The 15,180-nt window shown below is 41.8% G+C and overlaps 1 protein-coding gene across 1 annotated transcript; it reads right to left on the bottom strand.

The window, feature by feature from the left end:
• Positions 1-1,002: 1,002 nt before the first annotated feature.
• On the bottom strand, positions 1,003-11,223 carry LOC100699656 (glutathione hydrolase 1 proenzyme). Its single transcript, XM_003445556.4, has 13 exons — positions 11,092-11,223; positions 10,736-11,003; positions 10,531-10,661; positions 10,356-10,445; positions 9,826-10,018; positions 8,565-8,725; positions 8,320-8,469; positions 7,771-7,907; positions 7,444-7,631; positions 7,183-7,310; positions 6,708-6,820; positions 6,501-6,614; positions 1,003-1,966 (listed from the first exon to the last, which is right to left on the bottom strand). Exons 2-13 carry the CDS (start codon positions 10,906-10,908, stop codon positions 1,820-1,822), a joined length of 1,725 nt encoding a protein of 574 aa, XP_003445604.1. The 5' UTR covers positions 10,909-11,003; positions 11,092-11,223; the 3' UTR covers positions 1,003-1,819.
• Between the last annotated feature and the right edge of the window lie 3,957 nt (positions 11,224-15,180).

The following is a 15,180-nucleotide window of genomic DNA, read 5'->3' as shown; positions in this document are numbered from 1 at the left end:
TGCTTCGCATTTGGTTTGAATGCACCATTAGAATCTGTGGATGCAGCTTGCTAGCCAAGTTTGCTATTAACTAATAACATAGAAATACACCCATTTGTACTCATATGGTAAATTCTGACCCCCACATTGAGCTAACAATACCAACACTGAGGCTCTCTCCAAAACCAATGGCTGACAACATAGTGTCAGTCTTTTATATTGAGTCTATGGTTTATTAGGCAGCTGTAATCGAATGACTTTAAAAATGGCTGTTCAGTTACTCCAGAGTTTCAGACTGAAAAGTCTGAGCAGCTGGAAGTTTGGTGCAGATATTTGTTGCCATCACAGTCCTTGTTTCACTGTGAGCTTCATAATAAAATCTGTCAACAACTACTCATAATTTTCCCAACATTTGGCATTCAAGCATATTTTCCCATTATGATGTTTCAGTAACTCCAGAGATCCTCTTAAAACTTAGGCAAAGTACTTGAATTTGTTTGTCACCTCTGTAACTACTGACATTTCCATGAGGCTCAGCTGTAATTGTTGTTTGTTATTTTTTGGCAGATGTTATTATATTAGTATAATGCACCAAGAGAAGCGTAAACATTCTATCTCACTCACATTAACAGGTCAGTATGAGTGGCATTTAGCTAAAGAACAACACTATAGCTCTATGTGCTTATAGTAGTTTTCTTCAGGTCTGGATGTTGATGGTTGTTGTTTGTTTTTTTTATTGATTAGACTAATATATTTATTAAAAATGAAAAAGAATTGATGATAGCGCTGGTATACAGACAGACAGATTCTTAGTAACACTGAATTTTGGGTCATTCTGACACTGAATCCATCCTCTGGAAAGCAAACTCTCACTAACCTGTGATTTCTTGCCAAATATCCCAGTTCAGAAATAGCACAGCTTCTGTGGTAAAATATAACATCTTTGTTCAAAATGTTTAATAACAAGCATGGCAACAAACATGGCATATGAACAATGCATGTTTAGAAAAATATATCTGCAAATGTATTTTTCAGAATACACTATACATCGACTTAACCTCTACTCGATATTAAACATTTACAATTCAGAAGTGATAGTGTCACGGTAGAAAACAACACGGCCAGTTTCCTTTTGAATAGTGTCCATTTCAGGATCAGCTTACGTCAGGAGAAAGATGTAGGCAGACATTTGAGTAAAACAGGCAAACGACCTGAGATGTCTTCATGGTATACCTGCTTGCAGCTGTTATTTTTTTTAACCCATGCTTCTTTATTTTCCCTCACCAGTTTCACATAAACAAACCCTCCTTTTCCAAACAAATTGTCCAGTAATTAACAAGAGTTTTTCCTTACAAAAGAAATGATATTACTACACCGACAACCTCCAACTTCTTGTTGAAACCTATGAACATTTCTTAATATGACATTCCCAGCGTTGGTTTATATTTGGATGTTTATAATAATGATGTGTCATACATGAACTGAAATGAATGTTCAAATGGTTTCTGCTTCAGTCCTCAAATACAACCCTGACCAGTATCCAGTAGTGATGATACAAGAGTCAAACTAGATACAACCTCTCATTTTACTTCAGAACACAAAATTAATGCCAAAAAAAAGAAATGAAGTAATGTTAAATAATTGAGTAAAAGAGGTATTGAAGTGGAGTCAATTTCCATGTTTGATTAAATTAATCTCAGAGAAGGCGCAGTGGCTGTGTCTCCGTAGCTTAAATAATCCTTAAGTCTTCAGTGCAGACACCGTTTCATTGTGATTCTGTCCGAGTGTCTTTGAGGAGACTGTCCCGCTGAGGGGAGCTGAGAAGAAATTGCAGGGATGCTCAGTATCCCGCTGGATAGCCTCCTTTCCTGGGGTCAGACTCTGCACAGAGGCGCTCTCCCTGCCGCACCACAGCCTGGACCACAGAGTCTGGAGTCCTTAGCAGCTGGGTTACATGGTTCTTCTGGACCAGACCCTCCAGGACACTCTGGCATAGTTCCACAACATGCAAAAACATAGAGAGATAGTCTTGTGTAGGAGTTTTGGCTTTGTAATGCATAGCACATATGTGGAATAATTTTTTACTTTCCTGACTGCTGGCACATGTGTAAAAGTCAGCGTGCATAAATCTGAAACTTCGTTGAGATGAGTAATATACAAAGAAACACTTGATTCCCTTTCCCTATTATCAAATCTGATTGCTATGTGTTTTTAACCCTGCTAAAGGGATGTCTAAAACTGTGTAGACCTCCATAGTGTCCAGAGGATGAATCCTTGTGACTCTGGTGATGCTATGGCTTTTCTTTCAGTGCAAGGTCTGATGACCAATTGCCAATTTAGGGAGACTGAAGGCCTCACAGAAAGAAAAGGAAATAAAAAATCAAACACTTTCATGCCCGAGTCATCTTAGCAGTCAGAATCCTCGGAGGTGGGCACAGAGGAGGAGTAGCAACAATCTTTCATTCTAGCTTCTTAATCAACCAAAGATGGAGACAGAGTTTTAATTCATTTGAAAACCTGACTCCTAATCTACACCCTAATAAGAAAAATCAAAAAACATTTTTATTTTTTGTTAAATTTCATCCATCTCCCCATCCATTCTATCTGATTTGTCAGTGTTTTTATCTGTTTTGGTGCTCACTTCAATAATAGTGGGTGATTTTAACATCCATGTAGATGCTGAAAATGACAGCATCAACACGGCATTTAATCTATTCTCTCAAAATGTAAATGAGACCACTTTTGATCTTACTCTGTCATGTGGCACAGAAACTGGACATTTGACTGTATTCCCTGAAAACCCTCTTTTGTCTCATCATTTCTTAATACATTTAAAATTACAATAAGGAATTACACAGTGGGGAAAGCATTTCATTACAGTAGATCGTGGCTGGGGCGATCGTGGCTCAAGAGTTAGGAGTTCGCCTTGTAATTGGAAGGTTGCCGGTTTGAGCCACGACTTGGACAGTCTCGGTCGTTGTGTCCTTGGGCAAGACACTTCACCCGTTGCCTACTGGTGGTGATCAGAGGGCCCGGTGGCGCTAGTGTCCGGCAGCTTCCCCTCTGTCAGTGCGCCCCAGGGTGGCTGTGGCTACAATGTAGCTTGCCATCACGAATGGGTGGATGACTGGTTGTGTAAAGTGCTTTGGGGTCCTTAGGGACTAGTAAAGCGCTATACAAATACAGGCCATTTACCATTTAGATGTCTTTGTAAAACTGCTGTAACTAAGTTTAATATCTTCAACATCGTGTGCCAACACAACACAGAGCAGATACCTAAACTCTGCTCCCACAGTGGTTGATTATTTTCTTACAAGTGTAACATCCTCACAGCGTACAACCCTAGATAGTGTGGTTCCTCTAAAAAAAGAAAGCATCAAATCACAAGTGCTCGACTCCCTGGTGTAACTCACAAATGCACAATTTAAAGCACGTAACTGTCAGCTGCAGAGGAAATGGCATCTCATTAACAACGAGTTTGTTGCTCTATTTTGTAAAAAAAAAAAAAAGACTGATTGATCTTTCTGAGTTAATTTCAATAATTACTTCCTATAAACCATCGACCTGTCTATTAGGACCCATTAAGACTGCTCAAAGAAGTCTTACCGTTAATTAATGCTTTAATCTCAGATATGATCAGTCTGTCTCTGTTAAGGGGCTGTTAATGGGCTGCATGTGCTGGCAAGTGTCACCTGCTGCTTTCCATCTAATCAGGACCAAATGATGTAGTATTTTGTGTACATTTCAGGACAGCTGTTTTAGTTTAATTTGTCACATTTGATAAATGTGAAAAAAATAGATGTAAAACAGCTAACAGATCATCTGCAGAGGAATTGTTTATTTGAAGAGTTCCAGTCTTTATTCTGAGTTCGTCACAGTACACAAACAGTGCTAGCTTCTGTATAAATGATCTTTTTTATGGCCTGTTTGACCTCAATGCAGCATTTGATACTGATGTCCATAATATTTTATTACAGAGATTATAGTGCACTGTAGGTAGGTAGGGATTCCTCCTTAGACAATAACGTTAATTTTGGTGTTCCACAAGGTTCTGTGCTGGGATCAATTCTGTTTACATCATATAGGCTTCCATTTGATAACATTATGAGAAGGCATAGCATACATTTTCATTGCTATGCACATGATACCCAGCGTTATCTATCCATGAAGCCAGATGAGACACACCACATTGAAGGAATATCTTAGAGACCTAAAGGTCTGGATGACCTCTGGTGCTAAATTCAGATAAAACTGTGGTTACTTGGCCCTAAAAATTTTAGAAACGTGGTCTCTGACCAGATACAATGAATGCCATTATCTTGGCCTCTAATTACACTATGAGGAATTTTGGAACAATTTTTGAGCAGGATAAGACCTTCATATATTAAACAGATACATCAATGTCAGGACTCTGTGCAGATCAGTTGAGTTCTTCCATACCAAACTTGCGCATGCATGTCTTTATGGACCCATGCACTGGTGTGCAGTCATGCAGGAACAGGAAGGGGCTATCCCTAAACTGCTTCCACAAAGTACTGTTCTCCTGGCAAAATCAAACCCATACTCATCCATCAGAGTACCAGACAGAGAAGCATGATTCATCACTCCAGAGAACACTTCTTCACTGCTCTAGAGTCCAGTGTTGGCATGCTTTATATCACTGCATTCAACACTTTGCCTTGCATTTGGTGATGTAAGGCTTGGATGCAGCTGCTCGGCCATGTTAACCCATTTCATGAAGCTCTCTACACGCTGTTCTTGAGCTAATCTAAAGGTCACATGAAGTTTAGAGGTCTGTAGCAACTGACTCTGCAGAAAGTTCGCAACCTCTGTGCACTTTGTGCATCCGGTGACCCTGCTCTGTGGTTTTATGTGACCTACTTCTGAGCTGATGTTGTTCCCAGTCACTTTCACTGTGTTATAATACAACTAACAGTTAACTGTGGAATATTTAGTAGCAAGGAAATTTTACAACTGGACTTGTTGCACAGGTAACATCTTGTCATGGTACCACACTGAAATTCAGTGAGCTCCTGAGAGCCACCCATTCTTTCACAAATGCTTGTTGAAGCAGTCTACATGCCTAGGAGCTGGATTTGATATACCTGTGGCCATGAAAATGATTGAAACTGGAATTTAATGATTTGGATAGGTGAATAAATACTATTGGCAGTATAGTGTAGGGCTGCTTTCTTGCATTTCAGCAACATTTGTAATATCATAACATCCTGTCTCAGGGTGAACTCTTCAGTGGAACCAACTCTGTGTTTGGATTCATGAAACAGAAAACTTCTGTACTTCTAAGATTAGGCTTAAAATTTTCCATTTTGATAAAGCTTATAGTTACGCTGTAATAGCCCTGGGCTGCTGAGGGATTCCCACAATGAATGGAGGTTTTCTTGTTCACTTACTTCTACACCACTCTGCATTTAATCATTAGTTATTATTAATCTACTGGCTCTCTTTCATAGTGTGTCTTTTGCCCAGCCTTACTCCCCTCACCCCAAACCAGTCACAGCAGATGGCTGTCCCTCCCTGAGTCGGGCTCTCCTGCATGTTTCTTCCTGTTAAAAGGCAGATTTTTCATCCAGCTGTCACTAAGTGCTTGGCCATAGAGGGTTGTCAGATTGTTGGGAGTTTTTCTGTATTATTGTGGGATCTTTACCTATAATATAAAGCACCTTGAGGAGGCTGTTTTTGTTTTTTGGCACTTTATTTAAAAAATGATTTGATAAATGTAATTGAAATGAATTGTTTTCACTTTTTTAAGGCTAAAAAACCTTTTTTTAAAGGAGTGCCATGAAAATCAGTACACACGTTCCTACATGAGGAGGATTTGTTATAGCTCTAGTGACCTTTTTGTTTTGAACTTTGAACTGTTTTTCTAGTCAAAGATTCATTCTTTATACTATACTTTTACTACATACTATATACTTATACTATACTACATTCTATTACACTTGCCACTACACTCAGGTAAGTAGCCAAATGCTGCACTCTAAAACAATAAATAACTATTGTAAACAGTATACCATCTAAGTATGAGCACAGCAAATTCATTCTCCAAAATATGCATAAACATATTGCGGCGGGGTGTGGTTTGTGACTAAGCTGCAGAGGAGGGGTGGAGCAGTGGGTTCAGGGTGTATTGTCAAGGGAGGCTGACTCACACACCTGACCTCATCATCTTATCACGCGTCCCCTATTAAAGATGTTGTTGAGACTTGAGGAGGAGGCTGTGTGTGCTACAGAAGCAGGACAGCTGGAAAGCTGCAACTTGGAAAACTGGTCAATAAAAGAGGTTTAAAAACTGCAACGTTGCTGTCGTCGGATCCTCGTTGTCACACATATTTTTGTACTTTTGTGCTTGATCCCGTTTTAACATTTCAGGTGTTTTCACAGCAATTTTTATAGTTATAGTACACTAATGGTCACATGCATGATACATTCATACATGCACATTCTTTGCTTATGATACAACTGTAATACTGCTAAGCTATTTTGCTGTCTGTGTGACCCACCTTTTCAAAGCCCTGCTCCACTACTGTCATATTTGGGTTAAGCTGATTGTGAAGTCGTGGCTCTGTCACGGCTTTCTTTAGGTCATAGTTGAAAAACAAGGAGTTGAGGATGACCTGTTTTTAGGTAAGAAAAATGACAACATGTATGTGAGGTTTCACATACCCAAATCAACATGAGGGTGATGCATTTGAATGAATTAGACTTACTAATGCTGTGGCTGTGGTGATTTTTGTGCCCCCGGATGCTCCTACAACCATCTTCACTTGGTTTTCTTTGTCAAATATGATAGTAGGACACATGGAAGACAGCGGCCTTTTGCCTGGAAACAGATTGTAAAAAGAAGGTGGATTTTATTCCCTGATAGTTTTAGCAAAGTCATGCTGAATGTCAACAACTCAGCTCAATCACATCATATTCTATTTGAGATGCCACAACAAGCCGTGACCCACAGACCCACAGAGTGAGAGAAGAGATTAGCTTATTGTATGGCAGCAAAACTGGGATGAGTAAAAGGCCCTCCTCTGAGTCATCCTAACCAGAGGAAGAATCTAGTAACACACCTATCTTTGAAAAACATGAGGCTTAATTTAGCAAACACTGATATCCATCAACACTGACTAAAGGTCACTGCCTCACAGGAGATTAGAGAAGTACAAGTGTGATAACTCAATTCAGCCACACCTGGTTGAATGAAGTTGTTGGGCGAAGGGGGGATTCCAAACCCATTGGTCATGTATGGAGAGCTGAAGTCATCCATTTCATCATTAAAAATGATCCCGGTAGATCGAGACATGACTTTTGAACCAAAGCTGGGGAAATAAAACCATTTTTTTTAAACCTTCACTCAGTGCGCTACATTGTAGGGAAGACTGTTAATTTACATGCATGGCTTTTGAGAGGCACATTTACTGACTTGATGTCAGCCTTGTCAGAGAAACTCACTATAGATTGATGGTGCTGGTTGCTGCCACAGCACTTCCATCCTCAGCAATGACTGACAGATGAGCTGTCCCGTGGTTGTCTGGAACAAAATACTCAGGCTCATAGTAGCTGTCTGGGTGGGTCGTGTCATCTGTAATTTTGCTCCTTATGCCATCAGCAAAGTAGTCTGAGGTCATGTTTTGGATTAGCTGAAAAGAGCAAAACAAGTCAGTTGAAGAGTAATCCCATTAAAGAGTTTCCAGGAGACAATTTTATGGCCACAGTGAGAAAAATTATGCTGTAAATGCTCAACAAAAGAATAAAGAGGATTATAGCATGAGCCCTTACATCAGTAATGTTGAGATACCGAGGGTCCCCCAGTCTGCTCCTCTTGGCGTAAGCAAAACGAAAAGCCTCTACAATTCGATGGTACGTCAGAGTTTTCTTCTCTGCTGTAGAGACGCTCGTGTCTGAGAAGTTGTACCCTGCAATATATCCACAGGAAAAACACATCTGGAGCGAATGACAGTCAGATGACAAATTTACTGGCCTGATCTGATCTTCTCTGTCATTGTGCTAAAAGTCAGTGGCATGTTATTAAAAACTGCAGTACAAATAGAGTAAACGTGCAGGCACGCACCCCTCCAACTTCATATATGAACACATTCAGTGCTCAATTTAAATGAATGATGCCACTTTTATTTTGAAGCATGGCTTAATGATTCTCTGCCTGAGCAGATGGAGTGTTGATGGTAAATTAAATTTGGCAGGCAGAACTAAGCAGCAGCTCAGTTTTCTACTTCCAAAGAAGGGAGAGAAACATTCCAGAGACGACCCGGGGAAACCTGACATCCTCTCTTCTGCATGGCTGCACAAACACTCAGCCAGGCTGCTCACCATCCACTATGTTGAGTATGAGTGCCAGCACAGGGCCACTGGAGGGGGCATCTGGGACATGAATGGTGTATTCCCCGACGTGCAGCTTCAGAGGGTTCTCATTCAGCACGGGCTGGTACTCCAACAAATCTTCCAGGGTGATGATACCACCTGGAACCAGTACAGAAGTGTCGTGGTGAATTCAATAGGAGGAGTAACAACTGAAGCATCTGAAGACAACAGCGGATGAGGATACAGCAGAGCACCTGCCGCCTGGATGTCCTCAACGATGCTCTGTGCCATCGTGCCGTTATAAAACACATCAGGCCCCTCTTCTGCTATTCTTTGGTATGTTTCAGCCAGCTTTGGGAATCTAACAATATCGTTCTCCTTCAGGATGTTTTTCTGAGAATCACAAAACACCTCGCTGAGAGAGGTGAAGAAAAGAAAACATGTATTAAAGAATATTAAAGCAGAAATTGAAACCTTTAAAAAGAACCGCTGTGGTAAACAGCAATGCACCCGATTATCAGAGCAAGATAAGGGTGCAGAAATGAAACACAGACACCACCGAGTAATATCTGAATAATTCTCACAAAGTGGTTTTTATATGTATATATATATATATATATATATATATATATATATATATATATATATATGTAAAGGCATTGTTTGACACGGAACACAGTTATTATAGATATTTCATTTCTCTCTAACATTTTGATTCATTTCGATTTTGGTACCTCTGTCATTTCTGCTAAAGCACGCCTGTTATGCTCATTTCCATGTTCTTATTCTTGGACTCTCTAAAGTAGCTTTGCATGATTCACATACACCCTGGACAGAACTAAGAAAAATGAAAAGCCAGTCTGTGGGAGGGCTAACACAGAAAGACAGACAAGCATTCACACCTACGGGCAACTTAGCATCAGCAATTAACCTATCCCTACTAACTGCATGTCTTTTGACTTCGTGAGGAAGCTGGAATACCCACAGAGAACATGCAAGCTGCCAGATGATGGATTTGAAGGTAGGACCTACATCTATGGAGCTCATTAATTCAATCTAGTTCATTTAATCTACAAGCAATGAGTTATGCTTTTAGAAGAATTTATGTGTTGAAAATGTTTCTGAAATCTTGTAAGCCACTGGCTGAGACTCTAGGAAGACTTTGTTTTTATTTCAGTGAAATAAACAGGGTCAGCCATTTATTTGGCTCGGTGTCTGGGGTAATGATGAGGCATTTATCATTAGATGTGCTGCTGGGTGGGTTGCTTTACCTCCAGCAGCAGCAGATTCAGACAACTGTTTTCCCCTGTTTCTGGTTTGATGCTGAACTAAGCTAAGATAATCTACTACAACATTGTATTAGGCGACTGGCTGTAGCTTAATACATGCTGGCATAAGCATAGTATGTTTTTCTCCTCTAACTCATAGTAAGAGTGAACATATTTCCCCAAATATCTATTTCTTTCGGTTTACAGTGTATTATTAAGTATTCAGATATGAGGATATCACCCTCACCACATGTTGGCGTCTCCTTGAATGGAATCCTTGCTTTTGAAGATTGCATGAGCCAGGGCTTTTCCAATTGGAAATCCGTCACGAGCCAAGGCAATGCTGGGCTCAAACAGCTCCTTCCATGGCAGCCGGCCATGCCTTTTGTGTGCCATCTCATAACCGCGGATCTCTCCCGGAATGGCTATGGACAGTCCACCTGTCACGCAGAAACAGCAGTACCACTGATTTGAATTTCACAAGCTCTCTCTTTCTACCCATTCTCTGAGGGAGGGACCACCGTGCTAAGAGACATCAAGATAGTGCGAGATATCTATCGATAAAGAGTTCTCATCCCAGAGCTTTTAAACAGGGGCAAAGGAAGGTGTAATAAGGTTGTTAAGAATGTGAGAACATCTGACAAGAACTCGATGGACTCTAAATCCCTGTTTGATCTTGGGTAGCATCAACAACCTTAGAGAATTAAATGAAATCTGGTCTACATTTGGCCAATCAGCGCCCAGGAAATACTCCAGCAGAGCACAGCAAGGTGCTACCTGTGCGAGAAAGCTTAGTGTTGTTCCCAAACATGTCTTCAGTGGCGTTCATGGGTGCAGTCTCCCTCGCATCGATGGTTTCCACCTTTCCTGTTGAGTAGAAAACGAGGACTGATTGATCGGTGTCTCCTTGGATGTCTGTGCTGGCAATTTCTAACTAATGAGGCACGCTCACCTGTGGAAGCGTTATAGATGACAAAGAAGAGCCCTCCTCCGATGCCCATGCTGTGAGCGTTCAAAAGGCCAACGCACAGCAAGGCAGCGATGGAAGCATCCACAGCAGAGCCGTTTTTCTTCAGAATGTCCCTGGAAACAAGAGAATACACTTAACAGCTAAGACGCGGACAGAAGAGCACGGCATCTGCTATATGTCGTCTTACCTCCCCACTTCCGAGCACTTTCCAGCATCAGCAGCCACGGCGGCCTTTGAGTAGAAGTGGTCTGAAGTGGGAGGTGTGTTTTTCTTCCCCAAACCCATGAACACCCCCAGGAACAGGCTCACTGCAGCCACCAGAAGGACCACCAGACCAGCAATCAGGGACTTCCCAACCATTTCTCTGCCGAGGGGGGGAGGGGGAAATCAGCACACCTCGGAAAGACACCGGATTCTTCAGCTCAGAAGCAACAGTCTTCTCCTCCAGACATCGCCTATCATTATTTTTTAATTGGGAACCAAACATTTACATACGTTTAACAATCTGAAGCAAAAAGAACACCACATTTTTATTTCACTCACCTTTGGTTTGTTTGTTTCACAGACTCATTGGAAATGTTGGACAGAACAGAAGGAATGAGCTGACTCTGACTGAGCCTTAGCAGTAATGACAGTGTGTTTTATATAACTAACTAAAGTCTCCGCTGATGTGTGCTGTGTCATCTTGGTTTGTAGGTGTGACTTCGCTCGGGTGTCACACTGTGATTCTGATGAGCAGTCCTTTCATATGAGCCATGCTGGGGTTTTTTTTTTTTAGTGAGAAGAAGAAAAATAAATGTGTATATATATGGAGAGAGAGAAAAAAAGGCATAGAGGAAGATGAGAGGTAGAAAGCAATCACCATCTAAGCTTTCTGGAGTGCCTACTGTGTGTGTGTGTGTTAGCTCTTGGGGATGTTGGAAGAAAAACAATAAGGTTCAAAATTCTGACAGAAAAAAAAAACACATTTGCAAACATCCACATTCAATTCTTTAAAAAAAATCTGAATTTGGGTGCTGCAATCTATTATTTTCATCATATTTCTCTCTCCAAACAACAGCTGCTCTTCCCATCATTCATCACTTTGGAGTGAAGCTCTCAAGTTTGTCTTTCTGGTGCTCTATAACCTTCCATTTCACTCGGATATCAATCTGCCAGGTTTGCCAAAGTGAAGGTGAGAGTGATCTGTTTACAGATGCAAGCAGCATTCAGCTCTGACTCGGGGCTCTGTGTGATTGGCTCGGCCGGCAGCGTTGCCATGCTCAGTAACCGTGTCACATTCTATTTGGCTTTTTCTGCAGGCGTCCTCAGACCGATTAAGATGCCTTCGCGTTCGCCCGGGAGCACAGGTCCAAGCTGGCAGCGTCGGTGACGGTAGCTGCTGAACAGCAAATACCCTTCTGTGGTACCTCGGCTAATCCAGCGTGCACTCCTGTTGCTGGGCCACACTGATAAAGCGCTGTCAAAGGAGCCTGTGGTCTGCTGCTGCTGCTGCTGCTATGATTGTCTCTAAATCTAATTACTATATCCTGTTCTGGATCTCCCATGTTCAGAGCCACCCCAAGAGAGGGGGGTTTGTTCAGCAGGCAGAGCTGATTTATAGCAGAAGAGAGCAATTACATTTCTGTTTAGTTACAGATCACAGAGGCCTTGCTTCCTTCAGTTTTAATGCGAACGGCGCTGTCACTGCACCGGGGTTGTTGTGTGAAATATCAGCTGGAGCTCTTTTCATATTTTTATCCGTCAGCTTAGAGGCTTATAGGTTTCGTTCTGACTTTGCTGGGAGGGATGCACTCACACTACCCACCATGTTTCCCTCCAGTTGTTTTTTGTACAATAAAGAGGGAGGCTTGTTTATTCCTGTATACGCAGCAGCAGATCTGATGACACGCTGCTGTTGTTCCTCGGCGACAGGTGAAACGCAGCCTGCAGAAACACTGAGAGCAGAAAGGTGATGTAATGTGTTTTTATGGGCGGCTGCGGTCCTTTTAATGATAGGGACGCCACAGACAGACTCCGGGATGTGTGCTGCAATTAGGAGTTGGTAGCTAAGCTGCTTCTGTTATAGCAGCACTGTACAAATGAGGGAGAACAGAGGCCACCCAAGCTTTTTTTGTTTGCAACCTCTTACAGTGTAAGTTGTACATGATCGGGTCAAATTTAAGACAGTGTGCAGTGTTGGGGAGGATTTTTGACTGATTTTGTGAGTTATAGGCCAAGGGGTGCAATTTGAAGTGAGGGTATCGCTGCTGGGTGGAGAGGGAAACTGAAGGCCACAGCCACTACTTTAATATGCCCACACAACAACAGTGAAACCTGATGGGTGATTTGTGCACAAATTAAGAGAACTGGAGTTACATTTTTTCTACAGCAGCTGTTTTTGGATATATGTATGAGGACAGGGAGCATAGGGTGAGGTGTGCAATAAGACTGAAAGATGGGTTCAAGGTGGGAGTGAGATTTTATCAAGAATCGACTCTAAGACACTTCTTGTTTGGAGCGCTGATGGGGAGGCTGATAGATGAGGTCAGGCAGGAGTCTAAATGGACTGTGATGTTTGCAGACAGCTTTGTGATCTGTAGCGAGAGCAGGGAACAGGTGCAAGAGAGCCTGGAGATGTGGAGGTATACTCTGGAGAAAAGAGGAAGGAAGTTCAGCAGAAGCAAGAAAGAATACATTTGTGTGCATGTGAGGGAGACGAGTGTAACAGTGAAGCTGCAAGGAGTAAGGATTATGAAGGTGGATGAGTTTAAATACCTGGGATCAACCATTCAAAAGCAACGGACAGTGCACAAGAGAGGGGAAGAAGAGAGTGCAGGTAGGGTGGAGATTAGTGACAGGGGTGATATGCGACAGAAGAACAGCAGCAAGCATGAAAGGGAAACTATACAAGATGGTAGTGAGACCTGCTATGATCTTTGGTTTGGAGACAGTGGCACTGACAAAAAGAGAGAAGGCAAAGCTGAAGATGCTGAAGATTTTTTGGGGTGTGACGAGAACGGATGGGATTAGAATATCAGAGAGAGAGCTCAGGCTGAGCAGCTTGGAGATAAAGTCAGAGAGGCAAGGCTGAGATGGCTTGGACTTGTGCAAAGGAGGGATAGTGAATATATTGGACAAAGTATGTCCAAGATGGAGCTGTCAGGCAAGAGGAAAAGAGAGAAACCACAAAGAAGTGAAGGACATGCAGAGGGTTGGTGTGACAGAGGACGATGCTGGGGATAGATGGAAGCTAATGTTCACTGTGGTGATCTATAGGAGAAGAGGCCAGAAGAAGAAGAAGTTGCTTATTAAATATGAGTCATCATAATATAATTAGATGTGACAGTAGTAAATGGCCACAATAGAACATTACTATTGAGCCTACACGGATTCAACAAGCAGAACAAAAGCAATGGTCTCAGTTTGCCAACCCCAGAAAACTGTCTCACTTCAACACTGGTTGCTACTCAGAGTCAGCATCCTAACCACTAAGCTGCTTGGGGGCAAGCAAATTACATCACTGTTTCACTGTTATCCTCTTGTGCTGCATGATTTCTTTGCTATTTTGACCATGACCTGTTTTTTTTTTTTTTACTATTTCATTTGTCGTGCTGCATCATGTTGATATTAATTAGGCTGCACTTCATGAACATCTTCAGCTAGAACAGTTATAGATTAACGTGCTTTGGTTTGTCAAGACAGAAAAGGACAACAAATACTGAATATTACAATAAGAAAATTCCCCATATTGTAGATAATGGGTTGATGCAAAGCTTAAAAGAGCTTTAAAATAGTAAGAACAAATTTATGTATGTGTACTCACTAAATTTGTCCCATTAGACCCTCTCTGCCTGTTAAATGTGAGTCTCTTTCAAACCCTTTCTGTTCAGCTCTAAGAGAGATAAACCCGCTGACACTGTGAAGCTGCAATCACACAGGATATAATAAAGCTGACAGAGTAGTGCTCCCCGCGATATGTAAATTGGACAGAATCTGTAAAAGCGGTGCATCTTAATCATCACCAGACCCCACCAAAAGTTGGCCACTGGGTTAAGAATCTTTTTTTTTTTTAATGTTCATTAACTGTTTCTAGGTGCAGATTTAATTCTCTTGTCACAAAAACTTTGCAAACCTGAAACAGGAAAGCAGAATGACCATTTCATTTAGAGCAAGCTGTTCAATTGGGTCGCTTTACCAGCATTGCTCCGAGAGTCAAGGATCTGACAAAACAAGTCAGTGCCGTGAGGATGCTGCATTAAATTAGGGGCACCGGTCAATCATAATTACAACCTCTAGAAAAATATGCAGCTGGGCCGGTCCACAGCCGGGGAAAATAATTATTAGAGAACAGATCACAGCGCTGTGCTCTCCACTAAACAAGAGTGAGCCTGAATCATGCCAGCAAATAAGGTCAAGTCAGGATCAAAGTCCTTAAAGCCACAATGATGGGAGCTGGGCTAGAAATAGAATAGGTGTGGATGGGGGGTGAAATAACTGAGAGCTATCTATTATGTCGCTGGCTGCACCTCAGGGGCCCCCCATTCACCGACCTCCGTGGAAATAAATAAAGAGAGATGGCAATGTGACAGAAATACGGGATGTGGATGTTTTTCAGTGAATTCAGTGACTTAGTGAAGCTGTGATTGATGC

The sequence above is a fragment of the Oreochromis niloticus genome, linkage group LG12, assembly GCF_001858045.2.
Source record: "Oreochromis niloticus isolate F11D_XX linkage group LG12, O_niloticus_UMD_NMBU, whole genome shotgun sequence".
In the NCBI taxonomy this organism is placed as follows: Eukaryota; Metazoa; Chordata; class Actinopteri; order Cichliformes; family Cichlidae; genus Oreochromis; species Oreochromis niloticus.
The sequence above is the reverse complement of the archived record's forward strand: the minus strand, read 5'-3'. Positions and strand labels throughout refer to the sequence as shown.

Coding starts and splice junctions, on each gene's coding strand:
- LOC100699656 (XM_003445556.4), bottom strand. CDS start 10,908: ATGGTTGGGAAGTCCCTGATTGCTGGTCTGGTGGTCCTTCTGGTGGCT. Junction 10,662..10,735: donor AAGTGCTCGGAAGTGGGGAG/GTAAGACGACAT, acceptor TCTTGTTTCCAG/GGACATTCTGAAGAAAAACG. Junction 7,311..7,443: donor ACCAGCACCATCAATCTATA/GTGAGTTTCTCT, acceptor TTATTTCCCCAG/CTTTGGTTCAAAAGTCATGT.